The 25431-nt window shown below is 47.9% G+C and overlaps 1 protein-coding gene across 10 annotated transcripts in view; it reads left to right on the top strand.

Moving 5' to 3' along the window:
* Positions 1–25431, top strand: part of LOC100644687 (uncharacterized protein CG43867) — a 98871-nt gene that overhangs the window by 47330 nt on the left and 26110 nt on the right. The window contains exons 1-2 of one of the 10 annotated variants that reach the window (XM_048409214.1): positions 9392–10324; positions 15028–15169. The exons of 8 other annotated variants lie outside the window; for them this stretch is intronic. In XM_048409214.1, the coding sequence (XP_048265171.1) occupies positions 15095–15169 (75 nt within the window). In that variant the 5' untranslated portion in view covers positions 9392–10324; positions 15028–15094. Of the gene's footprint in view, positions 1–9391; positions 10325–14848; positions 15170–25431 lie in introns of those variants that run through there. One more of the 10 variants, XM_012312593.3, reaches the window with a different exon arrangement.

Genomic DNA, 25431 nt, shown 5'->3' with positions numbered 1-25431 from the left:
ACAAGTGTATCGTGCTCTTGAAAAGCTTCTCCCTTTAAAAACAAAGCGCTCGTAAGCACGATCTTTGGGGTGTCAATTCCGTCACTTATGATCCTCGATCACGCAACGCGTTCGATGATCCTCGAGCGACGAGAGCGAAGCGGGACGACGCCGATAACCTCGGCGAGGGGTGGCGACGGAATTGTTTGCGGTGGCCGGGCTGCTCGCCACGAGGGGTGGCTCGAATTAATGGCCACAATCCTACATTCAACCTCCTTAGTCCGGATTAGTACTGACACGAATGGCGTGTCATTGGGAGCCGGGAATCCCGGGGATGGGCCGGGCGCTAAGCAGACGCCGGGAATTCCCCGAGGAGCAAGGAACAGAGTTTCCAGCGCGATGCCGACGTAACCGCGGATTTCGAGCCGGCGTCGTTTACACGCGATACACGGCCACGATCCTCGAGATTCCGCTGGTAAATAGTGTAACGCGACATGCTACGATGCAGTTTTTATTAGGGCAGCTCCTTCGAGCCCTCTGCGAGTCGGTGATCGCGAGTTCTTCGGGGATGAAAGACGAATCGACGTGACTGCCACATGCGTCCTCGTCTAAATATTGGATAGCGCGGTGCAAATCGTCCATCTGAATACGATCGTGGCAATGTCGCTCTCCTCTCGGGTGCCAAGTAGCAGTCACTGATATTCTTCGGGAGAAACTTTTATACAGAGTGGTGGGAAAACAATGGAAATTCTCATTCTCGATGGAAACAATGGAGACTAAAATTTGAAATTCCCATAAATATTCGTACAAGACAACCAGCGAAATTTATTCATCTTCTATTAATAATTGTTTATTTTTGGAGTTACGTATGCAAATGCACTTCGCAATAGAACCTCATTTATTTGAACGAGATTTTAGTTAGTGGTTGACTAAACGAACTACCGGCGGTTGAATCTACCAATCGGAGTGTGAACTTCTATAATATGAATTCCAATTGCAGCAGGATCGCGATTATTCGACATCTCAATCAACCGGGATGTCTATTATCAGGATTATCCGGAGTTTTCTGGTTACCAGTAACAAGCGCTCGCATGTACGTGTCTTACGTATATAACAAATTCTGTCGTTTAGTTGCACTGTACCATTTGAGTACCGATAGTTATTATTACTGTCATATTATATTATATATTGCAACAATAGATTCGGTTGAGTCACTGAAATCGATGACTTTTTACTTCGGTGCAGGTGAATCTACCATTGGAGATGTAAAGAGGAGAGATTAATCTACAAAAATTATTAGTTGTGAGTTAAGATAAGAAAGTGGCTAATAATTCACACATCACCGATGCAAATATGATCGCTGCTATGTAAAATGATCCCGATGATGGACTTGTAGAAGATGAACTTTGTCGTAAAGAAGGAGCTTCGATTTTGCTCTTTAGCAGAGCAATTTAACAGAGAGTTTAACGATAGTAAGAAATTGACGTAACGAAGCACCTGTAAATGCAAAATTGAAAATATATATTATTTAATTCTAAATAATTATATCACGTAAGCAGCCGTTCAATGAACAATCTAAGAATTTAGGATGAAAGTATTAGCCGACAGCCTGGGTAACTTAATCGAGGAAGCATCTTCCTGACCAGCTGAAGACCCAAGTTCGAATCCCTGTCCAGTAACCCGATCGACCAAATATTTTTCTTCCTTGCAATCATAAATGAAAAAAGAAGATTATATCATAAAAGAGAATGCATGTCCAGAAATATCAAGGTTATTGTAGCATAGAAAATACAGTCTCGCTTATTTTCCCTGATCCCGTGATTATCCATTGAACTTCGATTTATCTTGATTGTTTGTCACCCGATCAAGCCAGTTAATCGAGGTTCTCTATGTTTATAGAGAACTATTTGTACCTTGACAAATTCGTATAAACAGGTTGGTACCGTACTCTTGCATCGCTCCGTAAATGTAGAAGAAGCCGACAGCGATCAGACCATTTGCGTTCCAATTATTCACTTAGGATGGTGAACGCTTTCCATATGGCAGCTTCAATTCCTGCACGTTAAATTGTTAATGCGAACCGCAATAAAACGCACACGGCTGCAGTGTTCCGTTAATGCTGCTGGGAAGCTCGCGAGGCATTGTAATCGAGGAATCGTGAGCGAACGAAAACGGGTAAATGGGAGTGGCCCCACACCCCCTACTCTCGTCGGCCATCTCGCGAACAACGAGAAGTACCTGTAGCTGAAACAATGACGATCATCCGGTGGCTGGGAAAGCATCAGCGTTCTCGTTATTTACACGTCGCTTTTGTTTGTTCCATTCGTGGCCCTGTGCGCCACATCCGCGCACTAGAAATATAAATTACCGAGCTGTATTCTTCCCTGTCTAGTCGCGTTTTCGAATCGCTGTCGAATGTAACGCGTTGATTACACCGTCTCTCATCTCCGATGGCGGTCGAGTTTTTGTCGGCGCTTTCCTTCTTTTTATCTCCATCTTTCTCTTCCTCCCTTTCCTTCTTTTTCTCGTTTCTCGCGTTCGGAGATTGATGCGTTGGAAGATTTTCATCATAACGATAGCATCACCGCGAGTTTCAACGCTAATCACCGATCCTTTAGAAGAATTCTTCCAAGATACGAGACTGATTAGTCCGCCACTCGATGAGTTTCCCATCGGATCCTCAATGAAACACAGGCTTTTCCCTTCCATGATGAAACGCGTCCATCTTTTCTTCTATAATCTGCTGTATATACTCGATCGTCGATCTCTTTGAGCAGACTCGATCGTCGATCTCTTTGAGCAGACTCGTCCGTTTCCAAATAACGTCGAAAGTTGAAACGATCGTTCACTTAAAGGCTTGTTAGGTAGCTAGCTGGCTGGCTGATACGGTAGACAAAACATCGCAGGAAGCTTTACGCTACGCGTTTCGTCTTGGAGAACTCGATTAATCTTTCACGGCAATTCCCAACGATCCCGGAACGAAAACAGAGCCATCGGGATAGGTTTTTGCGGACATGCAGCGTCTAGAGACGCCTATAGAGGTAGGTTTTTCGCGACGAAAGGGGTGAACGGGCGCGAGACTCTCGAGGAATCGTCAAGGAGGATCGATCGAGCGGAAGTCGGGCGGGAATAACAAGCCCGTGGAAACGCGCGATCCCGCGCACAGCCCGACCATGCGAGGGATAATATTACCCGGTTATATAGCCGCGGAGTCATTAATTCTATCGATTTCGCCGTACTCCTCGCTGGTTCCTCGTTATACCTGTTCAGACCTCTCGCGGAGATTACAAGCAGAAGGACGTACTCGATGAGACCGTCTAACAACCTACTCAGACCGATCGTAGCGAAATTCACTTTGCGTAATTAAAAGCTCATTGACCATGATTTTGGTGACATTTTTCGACAAGTATTCGAAATATTTAGGTTTCTCGTTATTAACTACAGATTCAACAATTTCTACGTTTCCAGAGGATAGGTCGCGGTATTTGGAAATACTGCGAGACTTTAAGCCAACGTATTAGACCGAAGATTGTTCGTACGTAAACGCGAGACTGGCCGAGTCTCCGCCATGAAAATTAGTTGATCGAGCAACGACGTCGTAACTTGGTATTGCAGAGCACTACATTAGTGCAGAAACGGCTCGAGGGATGCTTAAACCATTAGCCCGCGTAATCTGGCTGATTTCGATCAATCAGCCAATGAGTCAGTCCGTTCCGAGTACGCTCGTACTCGCTTGAAATCCACTCGGCTTTAAATACCTCGAATTCCTCGAAATCCTTTAGTTCTAATAATGCCCTATCAACTTTGCGTATTTATCCTAACACGAATTTCCGGAGAATTCAGTGATCACGAGCTGACAGAACAATAACGGTCGCGATAAATCGCGAGACGCAACCGGTGCGCGTGTCGGCGGAGGGAAATCAATGACGGCACGTATACTACTGGTCGTACAGCGGCCGATGATTTATCGTTGCATCATTGGTTGGCCTATACGCAGACAGCAAACTATTTTCCCGACTACACAGGCCCATAGACCCTTACATAGGTGTGTCGACCATAGACGCACTGACAAACGGCCAATTTACGGGCTGTGTTTCGCGACCGAATTTTCCACGACAACGTCCGCGCACCCTTCGTGGGGGGAAACTCGAGGCCCCCGGAATATCCGGCTTATCTGCTGTTGCCTGGGAAAAAATCGCCGCCGCGTTCGAAGCTTATCTGCACTCCTTATCGACCGTCTCTCTTTCTCATCTCCCCTTCCGATTCGACTCGTTAGATTTGCGTTTACAGGGATGCGGGGTAACCGAGCCTCGCGCTAGACGCGAACGTTCTGCTCGCTACGATCGCCGCGATGATTAGCCTTATCCGAGGAATTAATCGGGCTCGTTTGTAAGACGGACACGGGAGCGTTATTAAATTTCATCACGCGCACGCCTATCGGTTCCTGGGACTTGTTTGACCGTGCGTAGGGTTAGCTCCGAACCCTCGCCGCAGTTTCGACTAGATATATCGTTCTTCTTCCCTGACAATTTATGGCTGCTTTCGGACACGTTTCTCGCGAGGCCACAAGATTCTTCGTGAAATGTTTCCTGAGATCTAAATGGAAGTACGTGGCCTCGTTCTGACTGGCAATTTATTTTTATTGAAATTGTGATAATTACAAGAACGCTATGATCCCTGATGTTGATAGAGTTCGTATCGTTGGAAGTATAAAAGCGGTCCTAAAACGAGCGTAAGTGTAGCTGGTTTCTCATTTTCGAAAGTCTGGAAATTGGTATTTGTTCAAGGAAGAATAAAATTGGATCCGTGAAGGATAAAGAGGAACAACGTGACCGGACATTTTTTACGGTGTCGGAAGCGTATCGTTTTCAGCACTTGGTCGGTCTGCCGAGGCTAGGCGAAAATTTAATTAAAGCCGCCGCGACCGGTGCGCCTCGCCTCCGTGCATTTACCAATTATCGAACTAAATGGAACTACATTATGCAGCATTTACATTCCGATAATTATGCCGTGAGATTTTGAAATCACGCTCTGCCTCGTTCCACGTCGCGCGTTAAACGTTCAACGGTGCCGGTGCAAAGGTTATTGGCGCGCTGCTAATTATATCAGTCTCCCGTTGTTCCACCAAAGTTTCCACGTTGTTTTAATCGCACTGGCAAGTTCTTGCCAAAATGCAATATTTAATCTCGCAAAAGTTAAATCGATACACCTCGCGCAAATATGTTTTCGATGTAGCATGCTTTCTAAAAATAAAAGATAAAAGAAAATAAAAAATGAAAGTAAGAAGAACGTTTGGAGAAAAAATTCACCCGTGAACGTACAATCGTAAGACGATAGATTCCTGGTTGGCGGTTTTCGGTACGTCTTATCGAACTTCCGCTTGCCCACCGAGCGGCCCCTCTTTCTCCTTCCGTTTTCCACAACCTCGTTCTTTCTTTTCTTCCTTCCTTCCTGTTTACCGCTCCATTCTTCGTTCATCCGGTTATCAGGCAGCGGGAAAAGTTGGCAGAATTAAATATTGATTTTGTTCGTGAGCCGGCTGGGAAGGGGCGGGGACGTCGACAAGTTTATCGCTGATTTTGGCCGAAAATCCACTTACGTCGACTTTAAAAGGGCGCTACCAGGCTTCCTCTCCTTTCGAAGCTCCGGTGAAAACGATTTAGCCTCTATTTGCGTGCCTTAGACGCTGCCGAACTTCGAATGCCGCGCCGATGAATCGAAATTTATTGGTCCCGGTCGTCTTTTGTCGTTCTATTCAGCTTCCATTTCTGCACCACCGCCGTGAAAAACTTTCGGAGACACGGCGGTGTAAAAAATGGCAGGAAGGTTCGTTCAAAGGCATTACAGGGTCTCCTTTTAAGCTGTTGTTGGCGGTCGACGCTATTGCCGGCACGAATTCATCGATTTTCGCTATTACACGAGTTGCACGGTGTGTATCGATCACTCGATATAGATCGTCTACCGCAACCACGAGTCTCTTCCCGACCCTGGGTTCCGCTAAGTAGCCTAGCTGATGAGTCTATTAGCAGTGGCCTACGGGAAAATACGCAGCTTCCTCTTTTGCCTCGTCGTTTCTTGCTCCCCTCCCCCGCCTTGTTGAAGAGCACTCGACTGCCGAATGACGTTGATAACTTGGGGAAAACGTCCATTAGCGTTAGATTCCAGACGAAAGTTTCCTTTGTCTCTCGCGCTGATGATAAGAGATGAAAATCGTTCGATAAAGGTGACCTAAGAACGCGCAGCTCTGGAGAGCTGGTCGGAATGGTAACGTGGCTGGCTCGATGGAATTCTCCGTCGTCCAACGCAGAAATTCTTTCGCTCGCGACTAGCCACGCAAGGAGAACGTCGTTGATCCGCGATTAAGCTACGGTCCTGACCCAGTTGCAAAGTTGTTGGCGATAATTACGACGTCGCCGGTCGCCTGGGCGGTCGAGTAATTGAAAAAAACGCTCGTCGTTGATGCGGGACGACGCGTGGGCGCGGCCGGATCGCCTCTCAAAATTCATAGCACGAACTGCGCTCTGGAGTCGGTGGAGAATTTCGCGAAAATTCCCGGCATAGCCGTCGGTCACCGGTAGCCCCTCTAATGAAACCGCATCGGTTAATTAACCGATCGGATCGATTAATCATCTTTCCAGGCACTCGAAGCGCGCTTTCGGAGATCGCATGGAACACGTGGGCGGTAGAAGTTGGTCTGAAAGAGACAAGGATCGAGATCCTCGTCTCTGTTAAAGCGGAAGAAAGTGTATTATGTTGTGATTCTCTGGTATGATGGACGTTTCTGTGCACGACAACCGTTCGAGATCTTAGGATTAGGAAGAAATTGATGGAACAGTGCTCAGGAACGCGAATGATTGGTTCCCTACAATTCTGGCGTTCGTTCTCTTCTGTTCCTGTAATTTCTACGTTTCGTGCTTGGACGAGCATCTCGCAACAATTTATTCTAAAATGTTTATTCTTCCTCCTGTTTGTTCGTTGACATTTTTATTTATTTACATTTTCGTTTGCTTGCGTTTTTATTTATCTGGTTGTTTACACGTTTCTTTGTTTACATCGTTCTATCTGTCATGGCTGAACAACGCAGCTCTGTTGTTTCTACACCAGGATTAAAACAGAGGAACCCGTGCAGATCGATCGATGGATACGCCGTCCTGCGAGCGAAGGGTTACGAATTACAGTTTCGGTTCAGCGATCCAAAAGATCGAACATCTATTCACCGTATCCAATCGGAAATTAACGCGCTACGAACAGAGAAGGCGAGAAGCACGATAGATTCGTCGAGCTGCAGCTCGATTATGCGCGGGACTTAATTTTCCTCGCGCGTAATAGCCACTTCCGGCCCAGTTGCTGCGTGCCTCGGCCTGGCAAGACGCGGCCACGCCAGTAGACAGAAAATATTGTCGGCGGTCAGTTTGAACGTGGACGCGCGTTCATCTCGCGCAAATAAAAGCATACTCGTGCCTGCCCGGTTAATTTGGAAATAAGGGAGAATTTACGACGTCTACGGATCTCGTTAAACCTTTCCGCGATTAAGAGATTCGCACATATTTCATTCGTTCAGCTGAGGTCGAGGGAAATTAAATCGGTTATCCTGTTAAGCCGAGCCAACCGACACGTCTTATTCTTGGATCTCCGGACGCGTTTGGAAATCTAAACGAGCCGTGTTTCTTCGTTGTGTACTAGGGACCGTGATCGAACGATCATCGAGAACAAGAGACTCGAAAGAAAGTTTCCAAGCGTCTGCAGAGCCGATCGACTGACAGACAATGAATCCTCTTCGAGGGATTAAACTCTCTCGTTCCCTCTCCCCTTGTATGTATCTCTATCGCGCTTCCTAAGAGTCGTTCGGAAAATACAAAAACGGTTAAAGAAGTTTTCGAGCCTCGTTGAATCGTTTATTCGACGGTATACTTGCTCGAAACTTCATTCGTTCGACGCGTTTTAAAACTCTCTTCGTAATTAATTAGCACCCATCTTCTCGTTCAGTCGAATTCCACCCAAACACCCCTCAAGCACCCATAAAAACATTCCAAATTGCGCAATTAAAACCCGGCTGGTAGTTTCTACAGTTTCACGAGCCTCTAAACCTCACCCCAGCACGGCAAATAAAAACTTGCCAAAACCATCAAACCCACCCACGCTCGAACCGCTTAAAATCAATTTACCTTTCTCCCGAGCACGGTCTTCTCCCCTCGAGGTAATTTCCAAAAGATCATCATCGTTGGATCCACCGTTGTGTAACGATTAAATCTTGTAAAGCAGAAAGAAGGAAATTTCGGATCAGAAATAGCGTTGCTCGAATTCCAGGCAATTACGGCGCGAAGCGGGAAGTGCAACGAGTCGTGCTGGTCGCGCGTAAACCTGGTTATATGCGTCCCGTCACTGACGGTCGTCGATGTCAACCGTAAAACGACGTCACTACGAGTCGTCCGTGGTGACACGCGGATGACCAAGAGCCGAGATATCCCGGCTTCCAGCTGGTTGCTCGCATCCTGGCCACGTTTCCGTGCTGTCTAACCCGCGCGCCGAATATCAAACGCGTCTCGGTACTCGTGTTCGCTTCCGCTATCGGTTTCTTGCGGTGACGCGCGTCAGAACAATAACGTTACGTGATACGGCGCCAACGATACATCGTTCGACGCGCGGTTCTCCCTGAGCGTTTTAAAGGGGAGACGAGATTTCGTCGAAAGCGAGGGGACTTTTTCAAGTGCGTTTTTCAACCTTCCAACGAATCCACGCGCTAACGTAGAAATTTGCTTTCTCTTTGTTGCAGGTGAGTCCCAATGCCGAATAAGCGACACATTTTGGAACTGGCTGTGCAAGGTAGCTGTTCGCATATCTGTTTATCAGCATCGTATCTAGATCGGTCGATCGATGCTCGGTTAAATAGAAATCCACCTTGAAAGCGCGACTTCCGATTTGGATGCAAGGCGCCGAGTCTCCGGACACGTATTTCGCGTCTACAGGTTACATCTATCGACCATTTTTCAATTTCCCTCCGCAACTACTATTTCGGTCAAGGTAAATAGATCTACGTTCCAACTATCTGTTGACCACGGTAGATTCACGCGGACCGACCTACCCCAAGTTGGACTGTGTCAAACAGTCTTTGTCGAACTCTGTTGGAATCTACCTATTCGAAAGGATCTGGTCCTTATCGCGAAAAAGCTCGCACACACGTATTGCGCAATCGAGCATCCAGATCCTATGTCACCGTCCCACCTTCCCAACGATCCCGATACTCGGTTAACCTATCCGTTACGTAACCCCTTGCCGAAGCAGCGAAAGTGGGAGATAAGCTCGTGCACAGTGGGCGAAGCAAGAGTTGCCGCAGTCGCGTGAAAAAGGTGATTACGAGCGGCTGTCAGCGCGATACAAGAGAGAAAGAGGAAAGAAGGGAAGGCGACGCGGCAGCGTGTAGGAGGGCAGGAGAGGTTGCGGGCACAGTTTGGCAGAACTCCCGATTCCGTATTCTGCAGTGATCCGCCGCATCCCCGTGCGGCGCGCGTGCTGTTGTTATTGTTGTTCACGGTGGAGGAGTAGCGAGGCAGAGAACACGGCAGACACCGGGTTCGGCCAGGTGGAACGAGGATAGCCGGCATTTTTGTTTGGGGTTACAACGCGCATGTGACGTACGGCACGCTCTCTTCCTCTCTGTCGCTCCCTCTGTCTCTTCGGTGGCTCGGAGCACAACTTGGACGCTAGAACACAAGTTCCCTCTCAGTGGCCCGTGAACCGCGACCGGAGCAGCACGCTCTCGTTGTCGTTCGATCGATCATCGTTTTGCGAGACACGCGATCATCCCCACTCTATTTCCGACCCTCTCTGTTCGATTCCTCTTCTGGTACGTTGACGCTTCCGTGGCACGCTGACGCTTCCGTGACTCGCGATGGACATTTCCGGCCGGCCTTGCCGCGACGCGTCACGTTCTTCGCCCCTCTCCCTCGATACACAGTGACACGAGCTGACGACATCCGACAACGCATTCCAAGTAGAGAAGGTGGCGGATTTAGACGAGCAAAAACTGTCCGACGATCGTCGACCGTTCTGGGACCAACCGTAGGATGACTCCGATGGACTGCTCGGAACTCGATTATCGGTGAAAGGATTTCCAAGTACCTGCTTTACGAGTCGGATATCGAGGGTGAACTCATATCCTGCGTCGATTAATCGAACGTTCAGTGGAATTTGTAAAAGGAAAGGAGGCGGATATCGGTCGATAGAAGACATTCGACTGCGAGTCGTTCGGTAGGCCGTTATCGAGGAAAGTGCGGCGGTTTAATTCGCTTTTATTCGCTGGCGCGGCTTAATCGGCCCGTGAAATGACGATCGTAAGACACCACCGGTAAGGATAATTAATTGTCGCCGCGATTCTCTCGTTATTACCGTGCGCGCACACACGCGTTCACCTTCGTCCTCGTTTTTCTCCGCCCTTGCACACCGACGACGAGAGCTCGCGTCGGTCGATCGATGACGCGGTTTTTAATTAAAAAAATCGCTGTCCGACCGCCGCGAGCCCGCCGGCATAATTAAACTGGTTTCGTTAACGCATGGTTAATGAAGTTACGATAACGACGCGTGGGGATTCGCGTTGTGTTCGAGGCGCGAAAACCAGAAGAGAGCGCGCACGCGACCGGCTTAATAACGAGCGAATCGACACGTCGACGCGACGCGACGCGAACCTACGATTCGCGCGGACGCTACGGCACGACATCCGCTCTGTATCGAGCACCATTTTTCCCTATCGTTTATTCATCCGTTCGCTGACGATACGGGACGTTACCCGCGATTCGATGAATTATTCGCGTCTCGAGAATATTTCGCCGTTACCGCTGAACAGCCAGCTTCACGAGGGCTGCTCCGGAAAACCTGTTTATAGAGTTACGTGTTTTTATGGAAGGATCCATTACGGAGGGTAACGTGGAATCGAGGAAGTATCGGTTTTGTCTCGTATCGATGTAGTTTGGGAAAAAGGGATGATAAAGTCTCGATCTCTGTCGAGTGTCTTTGCACTTTTCGTTTATGACGTCGAACGAGTTTTGTTCCGCCAAGTCGAGAGCTTGATAGCGAACAGCCATATAGCTTTTTTTCGTTTTCGGATCCTTTGTACGTTTAACTTCCTTTCTCCTTTTTACACGGACTGCGTTAACTTTTTCAAGCAGGCTTTTTGTCGTTCTCGATGGAACAAATCGTAGTCGAGTGTCATCGAACACCATGAAACGCGATCGAATGGCAGGTGGCAAACGGTCGACAGGTTCTCCAGGCTGAAAGGGTCGATCGACACGAGTATTCGAATCCGCTCTCTCGACGACTGTGACACGCGTCGCGCCGGCAACCGCTAAGATAATTAGCGGCCCTCGTAGCCGACGATACTAATTAGCAGGTAAACGGCTCACGGCCGAGCGAGAAAAATCAAGGGATCTTTTCGCGCTGGTAATTAATCGGTCTCGGCTCAAGTTCCTAGCCAATTAGCAGGGTGCTTGAGCGATCGTGTGCTGAGCCAACGTCTCTTTCGAGGACCCTGGCCCGTGGATCCGTGAACGGGTGCAACCGAGCATCAGCCCCTTTTGTCATCGCTGTCCTTTGGAATGCATTTCGCGCCCGGATGAACCTTTATTCCTTTTCTGTATCACGACAGGTGTTGCGCTCTATCGATTCGTTTGTACGAGCTTTTTAAATCGGTAATAAAGGGTACAGCGATTTAAACGTCCATGAAAGAACCAATGCGCTATTATCTGGTTACCTCCGATAAATCGTACGTTTCGATAGAATCGGTGGAATATAGGGAGTTGCAGAGTTAATGGATAGAACGATCGGAGCACATAGCAGAAATAGACAAAGACCCGGGTCCATCGAGATACACGAAAAATGAAGACAGGCGACGTTTAATCGCGGATAATATCGGAATTACGCGGTCGCCATTGAGAATTACCTTGGACGTGGCTGGGCGGTTGCACAACCATTCTCCATTTCCCCGTTGCGTTCTCTCTCGCTCTTTGTCCACGGCATTTAATCTGTCGATTTAGCCGAGTAGCTCGCGAATACCGAAGTTGTACGCGCCGAAAGAGAGGTAAAAGGCTGCATTGTCGATCGTATTTGGTCGGTATCAGTTTCCATTCGGCTGCGATGCTGGTGGCGGGGTGACGGTAGGGTGGCGATGGGCTCGGCCCTTTTTCAATTAAGCTTTGATCACAGAGTCGAGATAAAACGCGTCGGCTTGGTTCGTGTCGAGAGCTCGAACGAACATCGGTCGATCGCTCGGCGGACGGAGACACGTGGAAAAACTCGAGAGAAGAAGAGGCATAAGTTGGAAAGAGAATAGCGAAGCACGCGGGTCTGCTTCCTCTCTCGTGGAACGCGCGATAAATCGACAAAAAGAAACATAGGTTTAGCGAAATCACCTCTCGGCCTCGATCGTTTTTGACGCGCCTTTCACCGTGTCTATCCATTTATTATACGTCGACGAACCATGCTCTCGTAACCGACGAATCGACGGAAGCGCCACGAGATCCGACCGGTCCGTCGATTGTTTGCGATTAATGGAGTGAAAAGTCCGGGCTGCTGACCTTTCTAACGCGAGTCGATCTCCGCGCCTTTCTACAGGATCGATGCCTGTTTCGCAAACAGCGATATCGATTTTCTAGGATTTTGTACCCGAGAAAACAGCAAACGGAAAGAGAAAGTTTGCAAAAGGGCGCAATTAGGGGAAGCAAAAGGAAGCAGTTTCGCGGCGCATCGCGAAATTTCCACCCTTTGCGGAGGTAGCGAAATACATTAACCCGTCGGTCTCCATTCGAAAATAAACGAAAGCTCGACGAACGGCCGCGTATTTACGTGTTTGCGGAGCACCCTGTCGAGCTAGCGTGTTTGGTAATTAAATGCCCCTAGGAGCAACTCCGCTTTGACCCGTACTTCGGGCCTGTCCGCGAATTAACGAGCGCTGCTCAAACATCGAACACTGGGAACGCGGCATCCAACCGCCAAGAATTTCTTTTCCAATCGTAAATTGTTGTCATTCGTGCGAAATGATTAAAAGTCGTCGAGCAAATGGAACATCAAGGCGAATGAATCATCCGAGTGATTTCCGTTCCGGTCGGACTTATCGTTCTGAAAAATTGAATCGATCGTGTCGCGGTACCGTCTCTCGCGGGAAATTAACCGGCGAAGGCATCTTCGTTGACGCGTTCCCGTGGTAATTAACGAAACCTTCGTATCACGGTTGCTCGAAGAATCGAACGAATGCTCGTCGGTCGTCCACTCGAGAGAATTAATAAGGGGCCGTGACGCGAGTCAGGTTGTGGCAGTTTTATTAAATCGGCTTTACGACGAAACTTTTCTTCTTTTCTTTTTTTTTAGTGGTGCTTCTCGAGAAAACGCGACAAGGCACACCGTTTTACCGATAGGCCGTAACACCCTCCTGTCCAAGCGATATCCGTTGCTGTAAAAATCCCGAAACTACCTGAAACTCGTATAACTGTAGGGAAGAGCCAACGTGCCGGATAATACGACCAAATAACTGCCTTTCGATTCGCGTTTCGTCTCCTCGGAGTTGGTAACGCGCCTTGCTTGAATTTCCAAGCGAGAAGCGGTTAACGTCTCTCGATCGCTGACTCGCTTTTAATCTGCCAGGTAGAGCCAATAAAATTGTCACTAAGATCACACGTTGCTCTTAAGATCGTTCGCTGCGGATTCGAGTCAGCGTGTGTAGTTTACGTGTCTAGTAGCCGCTCGAACGTGCAACGTCAGCTAAAAATTGCGAAATTGTGGAAAAGAGTTTCTAATAGTCGTCATCAAACGCGCGTAGTAGTAGTACGAAGGAGCAAGTATACGCGTATAGTGGTCAGATTGTTAGATTAGAATTCCCCATTCGTTGCTCCGACGAACGAATCGATACGTTTCTTGCGATAATAAACATAGTTAGAGAATCGCGGTAACTCGAAGGAAATCACGACGAGGTAAAATAACCTAACTCGCGGAGATTCGGACGAAAAACAGACGGCAAGAAAATTCTGTGGCGCGTTTTTCAATGGCCAGGCTTAATTAGTTGGGTGCGAGCGATGTTTCCCGGCCAGTAGAGACGAAGAAGACGATACAAAGAGGCAAAGAAGACGGCACACATCCGATGCGTTTTCTTTCTCGATCGGCCGTGACGGTCGTCGACTGCGTGTCCCCCTCTTGGTTTATTCGACGTGAGGCACGGGGGCGGGAAACGAGCTTCTTTCTCCTTGGAAATCGGTCGTTCGTGCTCCAAACGGGGCTTAAAAATATCCTCCGCCCGAAAATAGTCGATTCGTGCGCGCCAACACCCTCGACGCGTACGTCGTCGCGCGATGCTCTCGCGATGCTCGTCGTTTGCCCCCATGGCCAGTTTTTCTCTCATTGTTTTGCTATGTTTCCACGACGAAAAGCTCGAAAGCACCACCAAAAAGACAAGAACGATTTCTTTCCCTCTCTTTCTCTTTTTCGGTCTCCTTCGGTCGACTCACCGTTCGTAATTTATATGCCGGTTAAAATAGGAGACCGCCTGAAACCGTCTTCTTCCCGCCTCTTTCCTTCCCTCCTTTTTACCAATCCTTCTCCCAGTTTCTCGGTCTCGTTCGTTCGGCTGTTACGAACAATTTTTGAACGCTCAAAGCGGTCGTTGAAGCATTTTAAAGACTCGAAGGGGTTCTTGACGAGCTTCCAAGATCGGAAGCACGATGGAAACTTTAAGTAGAAATTACGGTCCCCTTGAACGGTAGATGTAATGCTCCTTTGTGGTAAAAGGAATTAGTTCTAGCGAACCACGGTTCGATTCTTTTGTTCTTCTGGCTTTTCGAAAGCTTTCTAGAATTCCTAGCGGCGGTCGTTATCTTCTCCAGGTTAGGAGATTCTCTCGATCGTCGAGTAGAAATCATCGGAGATGGATCGTCGAATGGCATTGAATAGCAAACGATAGAAATCGTGTTTGGATCGTGCTCGATACGAGGCGTGGTTTCGATATTCCGTGTTCCGCTCGTTTCTGCTTCGCGTCGGACGTCGATGGTCAAGAGTGAGTTTCCTCCAAAGGAACTAGTGACGCGCGAGTGAACAGTGCGATCAGAAAGCGGCCAACTGCAACGACAAACTGTGACAAATGGTTCAACCCGTACGTACGGAGAACAACAACTCCGCCCTGGACATGGAGTCGCTCGAGGAGATGCTCCGCAAGGTAACAACTTTCCAACAACTTTCGACTCTATGTAACACCAGGTTTTCCCCCAGTTTACGTTGACCGCCGTTTCTCTGTTCGTGCTCGAACGTACCTCTGTATCCGCCCAAACGCGTGCCATCGTAATACAGATTAGGAAGATATAATAACTCGGCTTAACGAGCAAGAATTACTCTACGTCCCGTGGGTCCAAAGACGCACAGGCAGTGGGGGTTGCCGGGGAAAAAGGTTTTTTAACTGCTACTTCCTGTAATGTATTCCGTTAGGCAGCGCTGAATGGACCACTTAGCGACTATCCTGCACGCATGTGTGCCGGAGAGCGAGAGAAAGAGAGCCAGCCTTTCTAGCGTAAGCGCTTTAACGATTCTAAAGCCTTCCTCCTCCTCACGTACATATATGTATATAATACATATACATGCATGTGCGCGGACCCCCCTTGGCCCTCCTAATAACCGCGCTAATGGTCAATTCAGCAGAAAGTCCCCCTCGCCCATCGAGGACTATCGAGGACTCTCGTGTCGCGTTTTTTCCACGCGACCCGCCATAATTTCACCCCTCGCGGTCGAAAAGAACAGCGTCGACCGAATGTCGGTGAAAACGATACGCCCTCCTGTCTCGTTTTCTTTCTTTCTTTGCCGGTGGCAAAAGGGGAGCAAACAGACGGGTGTCGCTCTTCTCGTGCTCTCTCTCTCTCTCTCTCTCTTTTTCTCTGGGTCGAGTGGGTGTGGACAAATAAGCGGGATCCGATGGAACGAAAACGAGGAAGTACCCTTTAGGAATTATTGATTCAGGAAGCGAGCCGGTGGCTCCGAGAACGCCACCAACTTTCTCCCGTTTAGCTAAATCGTCTCGCTGCACGGTCATCCGTTGTAACCTGATGTTTTGACGTACGACAGCCATGGACAGGTGGATTTCGAAAGCAAAACGCGAGCTCGGACAGGGTTATACCCATTTTGCTAATATAATAACTAACTTCGTGTAGAATCTGACGAACGCTAATATTGATACTGGAGTAGTCATAAATCACGAATGTATGCTAAGAAAACAAAGTTCGGTCTGTTCTTAGAGCGTAGAAACTACCTGCGATGTTATCCGATGTATTAAGACATCCCCCACATTGCCGTAGATAATCTTTAATCAACTTCAATCTTCTTGAATTTTCAATCTTCGGTCAGCAGACAATCTTAGATCGAGCCGAAGAATACGGATATATCGATGACGAAGCGCAGTGGCCGCCTTTGCCACGAAGAAAGAAGGCGAGTTGCGTTCTCCTTTCTTTCCTTTTTACCCGACTTCTCTCTAGTACGTCCGCCGGACGAACGCTTCTCTCTCCGACGCGTTTCACACGGCGGGCTCTCCTCTCCGGCTCTCCTCTCTAGCTTTGGCTTTGCTCGATGCGATAGAGAACAAGAGAGCCTGGAGTGAACGAGACCGGCAGAGGAGGAAAAAGCTCGGTTCGCGTAGCTGCAGTAATGTAGCTTTAATGTAGCACAGGGGAAAGTTGTCGTTCCCCTTTGACGATTTTCCACGTCAAACGGTCGCGCTGATTTTCACGTGAGCGTTCGTGCCAGCGTATTAGCTGCCTTTTTTCGCTCGCCACCAGCTGTCTCCGCGCGTTCTGCATTTTTCTGCTTTTAGTCGAGTTAGGAAGGGAAGAGGAGGGAAAAAAGCAAAAGCTCCCAATGATCGGGCAAAGCTGCCGCGCGACAGATTCCGAAAAGATAGAACGTCTGCCGAACGGCAAAGCTTTATTCGCTTCTGCACGATAGATTCAATCTCTTTCGCTGACTTTTTCTTTCTCCACTTTCTTTCCCTCCCTCCCTCCCTCCCCTCTTCTCCGTTTTGGTAGATTTCCTCGTCGGCCATCGGTGCTCGATCTTCGAATCTTCGTCTTATTCGAGTCGTGTAAAATACGACGAAATTCGAAGACAGGATATTTTACAAATTTTTGGACGGTTCTGCCTCTTCTTTTCTCTTACGGTTACAAGCACATTTTTCACCTGGACGTTTCACGGGTCACGACACGGTTGATCTTTTCCTCGGCGGCAGCTGTTTCTGATTTGAACGTTTTCAGCGGAGCTCATGAAACATTCATGCCCGATGGCCGCGGAAAAGCACGGCGAAATTATAAACCGCCCTCTCCTCGACCTGAGCCGGTTTGTTCCGCGAGGTTCGCTGCTACGTCGTGGCTATTTTCATTTTAATTGGCGTTTGTTAAGGCTGCGACTTCGCCCCTTTATTTTTCATTACTTCGACGCGCGTGCAATTCATTGGAGTGCGCGGGAAAAATCGTCGGCGACCGAGTAATTGACGCTAAAAAGAACGAATTAACCATCCCCGCGACGCGTTTCCTCCTTTTTTGCTTTTTTCCCCACCCAGAGAAAGATTAAACAAGGTTCAAAGAGATCCATTAACGTCACATTCGTGCGTAAAATACGACCGTGTTAACGCGATTTTTTGAACTTTGATCGGCCAACGATGGCGTCCAAGCCTGTTTACAAAACGTTACAAGCTGTTGCCAGTTTGTACGAACGTGATACTTTTATCTGCAATCTTGAAACGATTTACAAACCGTACAAATCACACGCTGCACAGAATCGCGAATAAATTTTCCATAACGAGGATCATTCCTTGAAGATCTTCGTTCGATGGAACAGCAAGGTTTCTCTAGTTGCTGAAGGGAAGATCTTTGGCATTCATAAAGAGAACGCAACGTCGAAACGAGACGCAAGGACGTTCGACAAAGCGGAAGAGAGTAAAAATTTTGCGCCGCTGCCATGTACCTATGTCGTATTTATAATTTATGCATGGAATACATAATCCGCCGACGTGGATTTGCATAGGCAAAGCTTGGCCGCGTAAAATAACGCTTAAATAACGCGACCACCTTCCTCTGCATCCGCGCACCAGCCTCTGTTGCTGTGTTTAGGCGTGTAAAGGGGACACCGGTAATGCGGGACCATTTGTCCGCGAGAATGGAGCAGTTAATTGTCTCTTCGTTACCGTGCAATTACCTTTGTCACGGGAGATACAGTCTGGTGTTCAGCGTCTTCGCAATTAGTCGCGCAATTAGCGTTTTCTTTGGCCCGATATCGAAGCCGAGCGAAGATTCGCAAATGGATAACGGATCGAGAAGCGATTCGAGATCCGCGCGCGGTTAAGAATATATGCCGGATTTCCCGAGCGACCAGATTAATTTCCAACGATCCGGATCTGGCTGGGATGCTCTTCGAAAACTCCTCTCTGGATAGGAAATTCGCTTCGAGGAGGAAATTCGCTGGAGCCGAGGTCACGGAAGAAAGTCGCTGCCGATATAATGCAAAAAGTTTCGGGGGAAATTAGAATCGGTTATCGAGACTTCGTTCTATCGATTCGTACTCATAAAAAATATTCTATATGCATAGAAGAGTCTCTGTAAACCCGCAACACGTACGGCTATTTCTCATCCGCTTGAATGCGGATGGAAATGGGAGCAACTACTTGGTTCTAATACTGGGACAGTCACTTTGCGTTTGGATTTAAAACGTTCCGTGTCATCGTTTTTCCGGTTTATGGCTAACAGTTGGTAAGCTACGCGGAAAAGCTCGAAACGACGGGTGACAACGACGACGATGATAAAGCTTCCGTATAGCCCGTAGTCGTTGCACCGCCGGATCGACCCTTTCTCCGGGGGTTGCGTCTTAACGGATGAAAAATTCTCTCTGTCTATGGCTGCTCGTATCGCTTAGCGCGGCAAACGTCCAGCTGGCTGAAATTGCGTTGGCAGCGACTTCGTGAACGCCAACTTCCGCTCGACGAAGGCAGAGGTGCGCAACGCCACCCTCCTCTATTATATAAAAATATTATCTTAACCCTTCATTGCCGAGTTTCCATCTTCTGAAAGTTGCTGCGAGGAAATTCGGCAAAAATTCTAAGGGTTTATCTTGCCAATAATTTGATGGAAGTTGGAGCGAAAAACTCGGAGAGTGCAGGCATCGTAAGCGTAGACGTACCTGGAAATTAAGAAAAACGTTTGCGTAACTCGTTAACCGCTAGCTCGAGATCGATTTCAATTTTTGGATAGACAAGCAACAACGAGTAAATGGCCAACTAACGAGAGAGAACCAAACCGTCAAGTTCCGTGAACGATGACCAAGTATAATACGATATAAGACAGGAGCGGTGACAAACGTAATGAATCGTGTAGCTCGAATTGGAGAATCAGTCGGTCGAAGGACGGAAACAAATATCGCTCGTGCACCGGCTAACCGTCTTGCTTCTTCCGCTCCTTCTTCTTCGGTAAATAGACCACCCTCCGGAATCGGATTCCACGCTCGCCTCGTCTGAGGAAGCGTGTTTCCTCGGCTGTCTCGCGCAACCGGAGGCACGTAGATCCTTCGAAGATCTCTAGGCGCCTGACTTATAGCTTTCCGAATAGAACTCGAGCAGGAGTCTTTGGAAGTTGGTAATTGCAATATGGTTAGGTATTCGCTCTCGGCAGGTATAATAATCAAGGAACATTAACGGAACTTCAAAATAGGCTGTCTCGAATTTTGGGAAAACCTACCGGAGATAAAAGTTACAGGCACGGCGCATCCTTTAACCGAAGAGAAGCATCGTGGTTGCGCACCCCTGACCGGGAAGCGTTCGCGACGAACAACAGCTCCCTCCTCGCATCCCTTGTTAAAAATGAGACTATTCGCGAGCACTTTGGCGCGAAACGGCAGAACGCTTTGTCGGAAAATCGTGAGAATATATCAGGGGCTTTTCTAGGGCGGCTTGATGCCATCGATATAATAAGAGCGCGGCTGGCGTGGCGGCTCTTCCAGCTCGACTCTCCAGCCCCCTCTAAGCACAGACTCATCCGGCCCGATAACTTCTCTGAGAAGCAGAAAATAGAAATAGATAGAGTAGGGTGGCTTATACCCCTCTCTTTCGCCTCTTGAATATACTACTTTTCTTTTTCTTTCTCCTCTCACGGCTGTACCGCCTCTTCTACGTTTCTACGTACCTTCCAGAGGACTTATCCCGACATTACCCATGCGATCCGAGAATCATTAACGCTGTCCTCGCGCGTACATTTCGCGGAAATTTACGAGCACCGAGCAATTATAGCCGGTTCAAAGGCGAAACACTTGGAACGATTCCTGCTAACGATATTCTGCAGCCTTTTAACGAAATGGAAAAGCGATCTCGAAATGGGAAAAAGAACTTTCTCTCTTTCTCTTTCTGTTTCTCTCTTTCCGGAAAGCGGAGTCTTGATTTCTCGTTGTTTGCTCGGGGTTCGCCGTCAAATATTTCTCCACCGACGAATCGCTTTATTCAAATATTGATCGCAGAAGCTTCTGCTCGCGGTGGGAGCGATAAGGCTCGTTACTTAGCGAGATCGAAGATCCCTGTCCCTTATTTCGATGCTCTCCGATCCCCTTAGCTGTTCTTTCCACCTTGTCCTCCGTCGGTCCATCCATTTTTATGTGTCCAACGCGGTTCCATCTTAATCCGTCAAGAGGAGCGACAACATCCGAGAGCGCGGCACGCTTTCTAATTCAATCTCGTCGGAACGAACCGTCCGACTCGATTATACCAGCTGTGATATATGTACATCCTGCCAGAGGACGAAAACCGCAAACGTAGCTCGATTTTCGCTCTGCTTCCGTGGATGAGCAAATTTCGAAATCGAATTTCGCAGATTAACCTGTTTCCTTGCTTGCTGCTTCTTGCCGCTGCATTCGCACACACACTGGATAGAGTTACTCAGTCCTTTGCGGCGATCCTTTGAGCAACTTCTGATTCGATTCTCTGTTTAAACAAATCCCCAAACTCGTGCGAGTGTTGTACATTAAGAGTGACACACTTTGAACTTTAAAAAAGCTCTGCAATTCGTTCGAACGAAGCTCCGTGTGAATTCCAATTTAACGGCATCGTTGATTCTATTTGCCAAGCAATTTCACTTTCATCGTCAACTATCCAATTAGTCGCTTATCCGCTAACGTTAAACGTCGAAGAGCGTTTTTCGCGCCACGCTCTTCACGGCGTTTCTTTTTAGATAGGAGGTTCAATTAGTACAAGCCACCTCGATCCCTCGATGGTCAACGAAGGTCCCATATTTCTCCGAATCGTGCGAGAAATAGAGCCGCTCGTCCCGCAAAAAGCCGCTTAGGCGACCACGCGAAGGGTGGTAAAGCCTCGGAGCCCTTGGACCGTTCCCACCCCTGGAATCCGCGGATATTCCTGCAGGGATACACGGCAAAGTTGAAAGGCATGTTTTTCCAGTTTTTCGACCGTCTCCATCGAGGAAATCCCTCCCCCGTGCACGAGGTCACCGGCGAAATTCACGATGCGAGGGAAAAAATATAAGGGTTGTGCGGAGGAGAAAACTGGTATTGTACCGTACCTGTTCCCCGACTTCGGTTGTTTTTACTCCATTCTGTAATCAGTCTGGGACCACTTAATCGCAGTGAATTGAAGTTTCACTGAAAATTGTGGTGCAGGATTTACTATATACCGTTGTAGGTACTCGAAATTTGGACCTGCGCTATTCTAAACTATCGACACATTGTTCTACGATATCCACGTAGACGTGAGAGACAAAATCCGCATTTCCTTAGTTGCCGAACCAATAAAATGTATATAAAATACATAAAGACGTACGAAGATACGTAAAGATTCGTAATACGTCGAGTATACTCGTCGACCATTTGCTAGGCGAGAGGGATACCTGTTTAGGAACCAATTTATCATCCATTTGGCAAAGTTCATGAAAATGCGAATTTTATTGCGTCGGCGACTAAGAAAATGCGGGTCGTATGGACTGGCAACTAAGAAAATGCGGGTCGTATGGGCTGGCAACTAAGAAAATTCGGGTCGTATGGGCTGGCAACTAAGAAAATGCGGGTCGTATGGGCTGGCAACTAAGAAAATGCGGGTCGTATGGGCTGGCAACTAAGAAAATGTGGATTTTGTCAATGCTAACTAATGACAAAATCCGCATTCCTTAGTTGCCAAACCAATAAAATGTATATAAAATATATAAAGACGTACGAAGATACATAAAAATTCGTAATACGTCGAGTATACTCATCGAGTATTTGCTAGACGAGAGGAATGTCTGTTGCATCTTCTGTTACTGCGACGCACGACAAACACATGAAATTAGCAGTCGACTGAGCGAAAAAACCGCACGCGATGCTGTTAAACCCTGTCTCGGAAAGGTAATCGAGTGCATATTTGACGAGTTATTCGAGAATTAACGCGCTGCGGGTATAAAAAAGCAAGAGATGGAAAGAAAAGAGGAAGCTCGGTGGAGAGGGTTAGGGGCCACGGACGAAGTCAAGGGCGGCTCGCTCGAGGCGGACACCCGCCTCATTGAAAAATGCATAACGAGGCGAGCACGCTCGGTTGCCTACCGTGCGTGCGGGCATAATATCAGCCGGGGAAACGGAGAAAGTGCCTGGGCAGGTTGCTAACCAGCCGGTATGCGGCCGAACGGACAGGTGCCGGTGACCTTGAAACCGTGGCCGCGCACCTTCCGCATTGGTGAACAGCCGGCGTGTCTGCAGCTGGCAACACGCGGCACCAAATATTTCAAATTATCGCGGACGATCGCCCCCACAAGTTCATTTTGTTACTGAAATAATTGACCGTCGAATTCTCCATTCACGAGATTCACTTCTACTTCGAATTTAACAATCTTCTCCAGCTTCGACTGCTCTTCTGCATCTCGGCTTTCTCTTCGGCCATTCACCACATTCTCCGAGATCAACCGTGGAATAGAAAAGAGCCTATGAGCATCTCCCTCGAACTATTATCTCGACTCGCGGACAACGCGAAACATCCAGGCTCAATCAAATCGAATTTCGACCGAGGGGAAAGGAAAAATCGCGCGAACGACTAGAATTTATTCGAACTCTCAAACCCACTTGAATTTCAGGGATCCGGAAGAAACACACGAGAAACCATATCGACATCTATCGTGGCCTGGTCGCGTAACGGGCAATAAAACACGCGGGACGCATCTGGGTGCCTCGTTTCTTTATCTCGCGCCCCGAACGATTCTTCTCTCGAACCTCTCCATCCACCCTGTCGACCTCCGGGCGAAGATCCTTCGTTCGTTTCTCGTCCCATCGATGGAGAACGATTCGCATGACCATCCTCTCACACCGATAACCGTTTAAACCGCCCTCGCGCATCTCCATTCGTTTCTTTCATGCATTCGCGCGTGGCTTTGCTGTCGAATTCTTTTCTCTGTTACAGTAAAATGGCAAAGGCTCTTTATGCTAAAACGTTTATCCATATTTTACGATAGATAGCTTAGCGTAGAAACTCGATATTCTACTAGAAAATGAACCCATTAAGCTGCCTGGTTAAAGGAATTATGCAGCCAGCTTTATGAAAATGGATACTCGTTCCAGCAACACGGTCAAAGGGAAGCACGGTCTGCGAAGCCACGCATTAGCATTGAAATTCTGGCTGAGTGTAAACCAGCCAGCTATCCAATGATCCCGTAAGATTGCTTCGTCGATGGCCCCTGACCTTCTCGGATGTCTGACTCGCGCGAATTCGTACTTTATGTAAAAGGCTATTAAACGACCGAACGAATATACAAGGAAGAGAGCACAAGCGAGCATTATTCGCGTGAACTGACATGCCCGGCCGATTTCTCCCATCAAACGGCCGCTTCACATTCCAGTTATCGTGACACAGCGTCGCTTATCAACTGAGAGACACGCTCTCCGTCATCTTCATCGAATATTTCGTAACTGGGAACTCGATCGAGGAGGAATCTCTGCCGTTGAAACGCATTAACTATCAGGCAGTAAAAGGTAACGAATGAACGTTCGCGATCGTCATCCCGCGGTAACCGAGCGAAGACGTTCCCCTTTCTACGCGTTACTTTCCTTTCCTTTCCTTTTTTTTCTCCCGCTTTCTGTCGTTTCCAAGATTTATTACAGCCACTTTCGCTAGCTTTCCAACCCCGCATTTATTTCACGCGTGACCGAAAAGCCGACCCTACGATCCTCCACCAAATACCTACAGAACCAGAAGCGTATTTACTTTAATTGGCTTACGGGAGGAAAAATTAAATACGATACCGGAAAGGGGACCATCGATATCGCGTCCATACACTCGCTTCTTCATAGACTACGTCCCTCTACTTCTCCAACGTCCTCGTTCCACGAATTTTTGCGGTTTTACGTCGGACGTGTTTAATTACTGCCGCGATCGCGGACTACACTGTCCGCTAGTTTGTATGGTATAAAAAAAAGAAGGGGACAAGGGGGACTAACATAAAATTCCTAACCAGGGGTGGATCGCGCGGTAGAACGAATTATAGCCCGAAATTATCGTAAAACTTGCAGCACTCCGGCAAATTCTGCCGGAGAGCGTAATTAAAAATTGCAAGCGTTAAGTGCACGCGTATATAACCGTGGATGATACCGCGCCACGCGTTCCCTCTGGAGTACATGCATGTTCCCGATATCGATATCGCTAGTGAACCGATTTCCGTTGGCCAGTGTCGAATTTGCGATGGAATCACTTCGATAACTAAATCGTCGTTAATTAAATGTGTCTCGTTATTCGCCTAATAAAAAAGAAAGAAGTCGTATATACAACGTTCTGACAAAACAAACACAAATCGCGAAACAAGAAGAGGACGATTGTTGGAGAAAGAAAACGGTATTCAAAGGAGGCAACTATAAACCAAGCCTAATCGATGCACGATTCAAAGAGCCATAAGGGTCTGCGGTAGTTCGATTCGATTCCCGGCATGTGTTTACCTTTCGTTTCGGTAACGAGGTTCCAAAATGCTCGCAGGTATTTCAAGGAATACGATTATGACACCGCAGTGCTGCCGCTGCCTCCGGAGCAGGTTGCGCGCGGCTGATTTTATCGGTACACGGGGAAACGCGTGTAAATATGCAGATAGCTACTTGGCAACTCGTGTACTCACGCTTAATGCGACCAGCCGAGTCGTAGTCGCGCGGGAAAGCACAGACAACGAACCAGAGCGAATGTGTGCAGATAATATGGCAAGGGATGGCACGGTATTGGGGCCAGTCTGTGGTTCGTTGCCTTATTAATTGGGCGCGTTTGCCCTACAACGACGGCGTTAAAGCACCTGATGCACCAAACTATTGTTTAACATCGAGTCGTTAATTGGATCCTTCTCCGAAAACTTTCGCAATAAAGTTCCAGCGAACTTGAAACGATTTCAAACAAAATTATGATTGGTTAAGGAAATACCACTGAATCATTCGTCACACGAGATACAAAGTAAACGG

Source organism: Bombus terrestris, chromosome 10, assembly GCF_910591885.1.
Source record: "Bombus terrestris chromosome 10, iyBomTerr1.2, whole genome shotgun sequence".
NCBI classification, from domain to species: domain Eukaryota; kingdom Metazoa; phylum Arthropoda; class Insecta; order Hymenoptera; family Apidae; genus Bombus; species Bombus terrestris.
The sequence above is the reverse complement of the archived record's forward strand: the minus strand, read 5'-3'. Positions and strand labels throughout refer to the sequence as shown.